This window comes from Pipistrellus hanaki, assembly GCF_964339955.1.
Source record: "Pipistrellus hanaki genome assembly, chromosome: 3".
Lineage (NCBI taxonomy): Eukaryota > Metazoa > Chordata > Mammalia > Chiroptera > Vespertilionidae > Pipistrellus > Pipistrellus hanaki.
The window spans coordinates 32,068,998-32,078,770 of record NC_140505.1 but is presented as its reverse complement, the minus strand read 5'-3'; the positions used below and the strand labels follow the sequence as shown (position 1 = coordinate 32,078,770).

The following is a 9,773-nucleotide window of genomic DNA, read 5'->3' as shown; positions in this document are numbered from 1 at the left end:
TTAATGGTGTTAGAGCAAGATTAATTTCTTCCTTTTGATAAATGTTCTGCAGTGGCATGATTGTTAGCATAATGGGAATTTGGGTGAAGAGCATATGAAGACAGATTCAGCATTTCTTTTGTACATCGAATATATTATGCTAATCAAGTAGAATTTTATAAGTGCCAAATAATTTAAAAATCGAAAAAAACGAAATGATGGCAGTTTTATGAATATGAGCAAACAAAAATAACCATTATTTACAACCAAGAGGATGAGTTAAATAGCATGTTAATTCCTACTATCCTGGAAGACAGTTACAGAAAAAAAAAAATAACCAAAATGTAGCAGCAAGAGACAAAATGATACAAAATAGAAAAAAAGAGGATGAGAGACATAAATACAAAGAGAAAAGTTGACAGGAAATTATATGCAACCCCAGAAAAGGGTGCATAAAATGTGGAGTAGACGCAATATTTGAAGATTTAATGCATGAGACTTTCGAAACAATGAAAAAATATCAATTTATGGATTCAAGAAGACATATGCATACTGACATAGATTAAATTCTAAAAGGGAAAATTTATATTGAGAAATATGTAGTAAATCGTTAGAAAGAGGGAGGGAGGGAGAAAGAAGAGAATATTAAAAGCAACTGAAATAACGAGGTGACCTTCAAAGAACCAAAATAAGCCTTGCAGCTAATTACACAACAGAAGCAAAGCCAGAGACAAATGTTTGGAAAAGATTAATTAACTTCTATCTTAAAATGCTATACCTAGCAAGGTTTCTTTTAAGAAGGAAGGAAAACTTAGTTTAGGCACAGGAGAAATGAATTTACCTCTAGTATATACATATTCATGGGGAAAACTGACCTGTTTCCTTAGGTAGAAGAAAATAATTCCTAGATTAAATTTTAAAGATGCAGATAAAAGTCGACTGAACTGAAAATGAAAAATATGTTTGCAAAACTAACTGAATATGAACTACTAAAAATGATAATGATGCTTTATGAGTTTTGAAATCTTACAGAGTGTAAAATACAGAATATAATAAAACTAGAGACAAGAACAAATATTCGTAGAAGTTTTTCATAATTGCTGTGAGGAGAGCAAATATAAAATTATATTAGCTTCTGATAAGTTTAGGAAACATATTGTTACCTCAAGTAGTAAAACAGTAAATGGTTTGTGTGTGTGTGTGTTGTGTGTGCACAGAGAGAAAACAAGAAAGGAATGATGAGAAAATAGTCATCAATATAAACAAGTTTTATCCTAAAAATACATGGATGAAATACTTAAATTTCATAGGACTACATTCTAACTGAATTAAATGTAAACAGTATATGTTGTTTACAATAGACATCAAAATATAAAGATGTTGACAATAAAATGATAGAAATCATAGACACACTGATTTTTTTTTAAGTTGAGGAAGTCATGTTAACATAAAAAAAAAAATAATACCCAAGTAATTACTACAGAAAATGGATTCATTTGATATACTGAAAACTAATTTACCAAGAAAATATAGTTCTCAATTCATGTGAAACTAAAACATGACATCAGATTATATAAACTAAAATGGATAGCTGTAATATAAATGTTGATATTGGGTGATTTTTACCCATTTCTAATTGAACATACCAGGGGAAACAATTAAAAATTTAATTCAGCCAAAACCAGTTTGGCTCAGTGGACAGAGCATAGGCCTGCGGACTGAAAGGTCCCAGGTTCAATTCCAGTCAAGGGCATGTACCTTGGTTGCAGGCATGTCCCCAGTAGGGGGTGTGCAGGAGGCGGCTGATCGATGTTTCTTACTCTCTATCCCTCTATCAGTATTTAAAATTTTTTAATACAGATACAAAACTAATCCAGTTTAATTTGGTAACTACTAAGCTACATGTGGCTAATTCAAATAAAGCTTAAATAAATTAAAAATATATTTACACTATCCATAATTCAAACTCTCATGAACACATTATCACATTACATATTACACTTTAGAATATAGAAATTTTACATCATTACAGAAATACTGTCATATTATGTAATGCTGAAAAATAATTTGAAATGGGAGTATCTAAAACTTTGGCATAATTATTATGTAATGAATACTAAACCCAACAACCTAAGAACATATATCCTTTATAAGATTACACTTTACATTTTAAAAATTTGAAGGTGAGCCGAAACCGGTTTGGCTCAATGGATAGAGTGTTGGCTTGCGGACTGAAAGGTCCCGGGTTTGATTCCGGTCAAGGGCATGTACCTTGGTTGCGGGCACATCCTCAGTGGGGGGTGTGCAAGAGGCGGCTAATCGATGATTCTCTCTCATCGATGTTTCTAACTCTCTATTCCTCTCTCTTCCTCTCTGTAAAAAATCAATAAAATGTATATTTAAAAATTTGAAGATGGGATGCCCTCAAAGAATATCTGAAGATAGTCACATAATGTAAACAATTAGTAATATATTTTCTTAATAATGCCACCCAAAAGTCAGAAATAACCAAAAGAAGTTAAAACTTTATTTCCTTAGAAAATAATGTAAACACATTATTTGTGTGAATGTATTTAAAGTTACAAATTATAGCCGGGACCGGTTTGGCTCAATGGATAGAGCGTCGGCTTGGGGACTGAAGGGCCCCGGGTTCGATTCCAGGCAAGGGCATGTACCTTGGTTGCAGGCATATCCCCAGTAGGGGGTGTGCAAGAGGCAACTGATCAATGACTCTCTCTCATTGATGTTTCGAACTCTCTATCTCTCTCCCTTCCACTCTGTACAAAAATCAATAAAATATATTTTAAAAAATAAAATAAAAAAATAAAGTTATTATACAAATTATATATGAAGAAAAGATGAATCAAAACCCAAAGTAAAAAACATTTTGAATTGAATTGGTATGTAAATACATAATAAGTTTTTAGGATGGAATTAATTCAACCTTAGAGATAAAATTATGGTGTTATTGCATAGATTAAACAAAATTAAATAAAAAGTAGACTGAACATTAATGGATTAAACATCTACTTAAAAACCTATCAAAACAAAAATACAAAATTGAGCTTCCGGGCCCTGGCGCTTCGGCAGCCGCGGCCATTTGTGCAGAGATGGCCGAGTCCAAGAACCACACCATGCACAACCAGTCCTGGAAATGGCACAGAAATGGCATCAAGAAACCCCGGTCACGAAGATATGAATCTCTTAAGGGGGTAGACCCCAAGTTCCTAAGGAACATGCACTTTGCCAAGAAGCACAACAAGAAGGGCCTGAAGAAGATGCAGGCTTACAACGCCAAGGCCATGAGCGCCCGCCCTGAGGCCATCAAGGTCCTGGTCAAGCCCAAGGAGCCCAGGCCCAATATCCCAAAGGGCTGCAGCAGCAAACTCAGTCGACTTGCCTACATCGCTCACCCCAAGCTTGGGAAGCGCGCTCGTGCCCTCATTGCCAAGGGGCTCAGGATCTGCTCGCCAAAGGTCAAGGCCAAGGCTGAAACCAAGCCCCAGGCTGCAGGTGCAGCTGCAGCTCAGGCTCCCAAAGGTACCCAGGCCGCTGCTCCCAAAGCGGCCCAGGCCCCCGCGAAGGCTCCACAGTAGGATGGAAGGACAGGTGGAACCCCTGGGCTGCTGCCCGCGTGGTGCTGGTGCCATCCTGTGCTGTTTGTACAAATAAACCTGCGGCAGGAAAAAAACAAAAAAAACAAACCTGAACCAAAAATGGCATGAGCATAAATTTAAGAACTAAAAGGTGATTACACAATTGAAAATATCTACAGACTAAAATCTAGTTTTTCAAATGATTAATACCATTGGTAAATTACTGGGGAAGACACATAAAACCAGAAGGAAAGCACAAAATAGCTCAGATAAAAAATAACAGGTGGGCCATCACCACAGAAATTACCATCATTAAGAGGATAGTAAGAATATTAACCAAAGAACTTGTATGCATATATAAGCATAAAATGGACACAGACAATGGGGAGGGGGGCGCGGGTATGAAGGCCTAGACTAAGGGATGGGGACATGCTGAGAGAGGAACTGGGAGAAAAGGGGACATATGTAATACTTTCAACAATAAATAATTAAAAATAAATTTGAACATATAGAACATTAGCATATAAGAAAGAATATTTAAGAATATTATCACAACAGTACATCCCTATATATAAAAGTCTATGTGACCTTTCAACCATCCAACCAGTAGCTATGACATGCACTAACTACCAGGGGACAGACACTCAATGCACAGACAGGGAAACATGGAACAGAATGATGACTCTCAGAGGGAAGGAGGAAGGGGGAGAGGGGAAGAGATTAACCAAAAATCTTATATGCATACTAGAGACCTGGTGCACAGATTTGGCCTGATTCCCACAGGCCAGGCTGAGGGACCCCACTGGTGCAAGAATCTGTGCACAAAGCCTCTAGTACATAAGTAAATAAATAAATAAATAAATAATAAAAATAAACTGGAAACATTAAAAATATAAAACTTACAGAAATCAGATAAGTAGGAAATAGAATATCTAAATAGTGACATAATTATTTAAGAAAATGAAGCCATAATTAATATTAACCTTTAAATATTTAGAGAATTTTATTGAAAAACTACTGAATATAGATGAAAATAACCAAGAAGAATCCAATTTCTTCTAGAAAATCAAAAGATTAAACAAAAAAGGTTAAAATAACCATTATTCCAAAACTTGATAAGAATATTAAGTAAAAGAAAACTAAAAGCCAAACCTCTCTGTTAATAAAATTGAAAAACAAAATAGGCAGAGAAAATACCAACAAACTAATTTCTGAAATATATAGGTAGAGTAATGCATTGTGGAAATGTTTTTATTTTATTTTATTCTTCCTACCCCCAACAATTCAATGGTAGTTTAATTTTCAAACATCTATCAATTAATTTTTTCATTATTAAAAGTGAAAAACTGTATGGTCATCTTAGTATATTAAAAACAGTGAAAAAAAAGTCAGATATACTTGAATGAATATCTTGGTAAACTGAAGAAAAACTTTATAGTGCCATAAAAATAAGTTAAAAAATGATAATGCAAATATAATATCTGACAATGAAATATTGAATGTACTCATTTTACATAATAGATGTAACAAGTATCTCTCCTATCACAGCGATGCCAATTTTGTCCTGATCAGTACAGTAAGGAAGTAAAAGAAATAAAAAAATATATGAAGATTGAAAAATAAATAATATAATTATAACTATAATTATTCTTTTGGTATAATTCTTCACCTAAAAATACAAAAATTACAGGAAATTATTAGAAATAATAAGGGAATTTAGCAAGGTTATTAGAAAGAAGGTTAACATCTGAAAAGCATATCCCTTTTTATATGGCAGCACTAAGAGCTAGAAAATGTAAAATTTTCAAGAGACACTATTCATACTCTGAACAAAAATATAAATGGCTAAGAATAAAGCTAATAAAAGTTGTTTAATATTTCTAATCAAAAAAAGTTAATCATTATGGACAGAAACTGCCGATAACTTAAATAAGTGACTAAATAGGCCATGGTCATGGGAGAAAGATAATTTTATAAAGATATAAATTATGCCTAATATGTTATATACATTAAAATCCCAGCTAGTATATTAATGAGCCATAATAAGCTACTTCAAAATGTATCAGGAGTTCAAAACATGAAAGTAAGCAAGAAGGTCATGAAGAAGATTAATGTGGAAAAACTTATATACAGAACATGAAGATTTATCATAATATTATGGTAATTAAAGGAGAGAGTATGATATTAATGTGAAAATAGAACCAGTAGAGCAAAATAAAATGTATATAAAGCCCTATATATTGATTTATGACAAATATGCACTACAAGGAAGTAAGATAAAGAACAAGCTTTCCAGTACATGATGTTAGGAAGAAGTAGTTACCTGTATAGAAAAATAAAATATTTTCTTATCCTACACTGTAATAAAAATCTAGCCTAGTATTTTGCAGTTCCAAATATGAGATAATATATTAATGATGTCAGGACAAATGAGATTTACTAAACAGAACAGAAAAAAACAAACAAACAAATAAAAAAAACACCCAAAAAACATAAATCTAAAGGATAACATAGATAAACCTCATTGCTTTCTAATTAAGAACTTCTTTTCACTTGAAAGACACCATTAGAAACATAAAAACTCAAATCATGGAGTAAAAGAAGACATCTCAGGACATAAAATAGATAAACAGCCCATTTTCAGAATATATAAAAAGCACCTAAACATTATTATGACAGAGACAATAAACATTTGTATAAATAATTTTAACAGTACCTCCTCAACAAGAAATTCAATTGGCCAATAGGCATTCAAAAAGCTGTTCAATGAAAATTATCATGAGAAGCACATAATTAACACCACAATGAAATACTACTACACATCTACCATTTTGTCCATAAAATTATAGTCTGACATTTGGTGAAAATGTTACAAAAATGGAATTCTTGTTTTCATATACTGCTGGTGAGATCTGAAATCAGTACAATCATTTTAGAATAGTGTTTGACATTAACCTCTAAATTAAAAGTATACTATATAAATTATTAGCATACCCATCTATGCTAATAAAAGGGTAATATGCAAATTGGTCAGGGTGCCCTCACAGTTAAGGCTGAATAGCAGGCTGCATGAGGCAACCAGGCCAGCAGGGGGTTTACTGAGGGATGACCAAACAACTGAACAGCAGGCTGCATGGGTGACCAGGCCGGCAGGTGGGTTAGTGCGGGATGACCAAACAACTGAACAAGCAGGCTGCATGGGATGACCAGTCCAACAGGGATGGCAGAGAGGGGTGACCAAATGACTGAACAGTAGGCTGAATAGGGTGACTGGGCTAGCAGGGGGGAGGCAGTGAGAGGGCAACCAGGTTGGAGGGAGGCAGTTGGGGGTGAACAGGCAAGCTGGGGGGAAGTTGCAGGTGACTAGGCCATCAGGGGGAAGTTTGGGGCAATCAGGCCGGCAGGAGGTGGCAATTACGGGTTACCAGGCCAGCAGGGTGGGGCAGTTGGTGATGACCAGGCCGACAGAGGGGGCAGTTAGGGGTGATCAAGCCAGCAGGCAGGAGTGGTTAGGGGTGATCAGGCTGGTGGGGGGGAGGCAGCTGGGGGAGATCAGGCAGGCAGGCAGGTAAGCAGATAGGAACCAGCGGTACCGGATTATGAGAGGGATGTATGACTTCTAGCAGTCAAACATCCCCCAAGGGGTCCTGAATTGGAGATGGTGCAGGCTGGGCTGAAGGGATACCCCGGTGCATGAATTTTATGCCCTGTGCCTCTGGTTATCTAATAATTATATTTCTTAGTGTATACCTAATGTATGCATATGTGAAAAAATGTAGGAATGTATGCATGTGTGAAAAAACTCACAAGCAAAATGAACATTATTTGAAATAGCAATATAAAAGTATGATAAAACATCTAGCAAAGTAAAATGGATAATTAAATATTGAAGTAGTCATCAAATGGGAAACTGCACATTGACTGCTGCATGGTAACTATAGGAGCAAATAAAACTATGGGACAATCTCACAAAATTAGCTGGTTAGAGGAATAACTACTGTATTTTATTATACTGTATTCTTCAATTTATAGAAAGTACAAAACAGGGAAGCAAACCTATATTGCTTGGAGATGCACATTTTAACAATCAAATAAAAAAGACTAGGAACAATGTTAGTACCACCAAGGGGAGGACAGTGATTATATGTAAGACATGGAGGGTGTTGCTTTGGGCATTACTAAGGTATTGATAATAGTATGATTCTGACATCCGTGTTCACTTAAGCAATTCATCAAGCAGTTCCCTTCTTTTATGGGGAAAAAAGGAGAATGTAGAATTAATGATAAAGAAGTAACATTATCCTATGTGGAGTGCTCATAAAATATTACTTCTAATTAACCATGATTTCAAGGAGATGATTTAGGAGAGGATATGACGGAGTACCCAATCTTCAGTTTTAGAATGAGGCAAAGACAGAGACTGATTCTAAGAGAATGGTCATTCTCTAGTAGTGTGGATTAAGAAGAAATACAGCATTGGCTGAGGCTATTAGGCCACCTAGCTAAGCTCTTCTAGCTCAATAGCATTGTCTGAGGAATGGGACTACAGCTATGATTAAGAGCAGCATAATAACTAGTTACCATCATCTAACCATTGGCTGGGTAAGAGCCAACTAGTTAGCACTGGCCTGAGTGCTCACATGTGCTGGAGAATTTGTCAGGGCCCAGTGTGGCAGATGCAAAATGAATGGAGCTAACCCTTTGGGGTTTGTCTTCTGTTCCCTTCTAAATCTGACTGAACTCTTGGACTGATATAATCTCATGGACGCTGAGGGTGGTTGGGTAATTTTTAAAGTAAGAAATAAACAAGAATCTCCTGCTCAAAAGGTATGGATAATTTTTCCTTTTTATTGAATTTATCGGGATGACATTGGCTTATAAAATTGTATTGGTTTCCAGTGTACAATTATTTAACACATCATTTGTGTATTGTACTGTGTGTTCACCACCCCATGTAAAATCTACTTCCATTACCATTTATCAAATAGACAAGTAAAACCCTCTTAGCTCATAGACGAAGACAACAGTATGCGGATTTTCTATTATCTAACAATCAAATTTGATACCCCTCATTTTCTGGTACCTTTGGTGCTATCCTGGTTTCTGACTTATCACTCCCTTCCCAGAGTGGATTTCTAACTCCCTACATCGATGGGGCTATTGGCAATTGTCTCTAAAGTAAACCTTAGAGTTGATAATACTCAACTGACTCAGTGCAGGAAGAATATTTGCATCACACATCCTTATCAGGCTTACATGTGATTCTGCTAATTTCCTTGATAATGCAAGCTTTGCCAGGTGCTTTCTAACCAGGCCAAAACCCACAAGAACGGTCTCTTCACAAAATCTACATCTATAGATATAAATATAGACATATAATAACTAGTCAAGATAATAAGTCTATATGGATTAGTTATAAATTAATATACCTAACATACATGTATGTATCACTTTTCTTAATATTTACAATTAAATGTCTTATATAGTAATTTATTGATTTACATAAAGAAATAGAAAGGGCTTGAACATTTAAGTGCAATGTAAACTGGTTTATACAAAGATATATAAATGTCAGAATTAATTTAATTTTGAAGAAAAGAACAATTTGAAATTATTGTGGCCTGCAATAATCAATGTCATGAATTCCATATTTGTGCCCTATTGAGCCCTAAATCTATGATCTCATAAAAACCTATACAGATCAACATAGCTCCTTCCAGAATTTTGTATGACTCAAGGTCACACATTGTCTTTGCTCAGGAGAGATGGGAAGATGTGTACACACATGCACATGCATTGAGCTCAGTGGAAGCTCTACTATAATTATGCTCAATAGTTCCCAGGTGTTCCCAAGAGAAGACTTCCTGAAAATACTCATAGAAATCCACCGTAAACGTTTATTTTAGCACTTCAAAAAATGAAACACCTTTAAACACTTTTCCCCTCGCCTGTTCACATAAGTTCATTGAAAACGTAAAATACGAGGCTTATGCAATGATGAGGAAACATGATGTTCTTTTTATCCATGAAAATAATTCATTCAACAATGTGGGGTTTAAATATATACATACACTTCTTAGCAATTGGGAGAAAGGCAAAAAGTTGGTTTTGTGATTTTTTTTTTCTCTTCTTGATTTTTTTCTACCAGATTTCAACCTTTATATATTGCCATTCATCGAAGTGAGTATAATCACATCA

General features: G+C 35.1%; 1 protein-coding gene across 1 annotated transcript; it reads left to right on the top strand.

Moving 5' to 3' along the window:
- Nucleotides 1–3,059: 3,059 nt before the first annotated feature.
- LOC311620373 (large ribosomal subunit protein eL29-like) lies at nucleotides 3,060–3,683 on the top strand. Its single transcript, XM_084879717.1, has one exon. The coding sequence runs from the start codon at nucleotides 3,090–3,092 to the stop codon at nucleotides 3,573–3,575; it is 486 nt and encodes a 161-aa protein (XP_084735843.1). The 5' UTR covers nucleotides 3,060–3,089; the 3' UTR covers nucleotides 3,576–3,683.
- The last annotated feature ends 6,090 nt before the right edge of the window (nucleotides 3,684–9,773 follow it).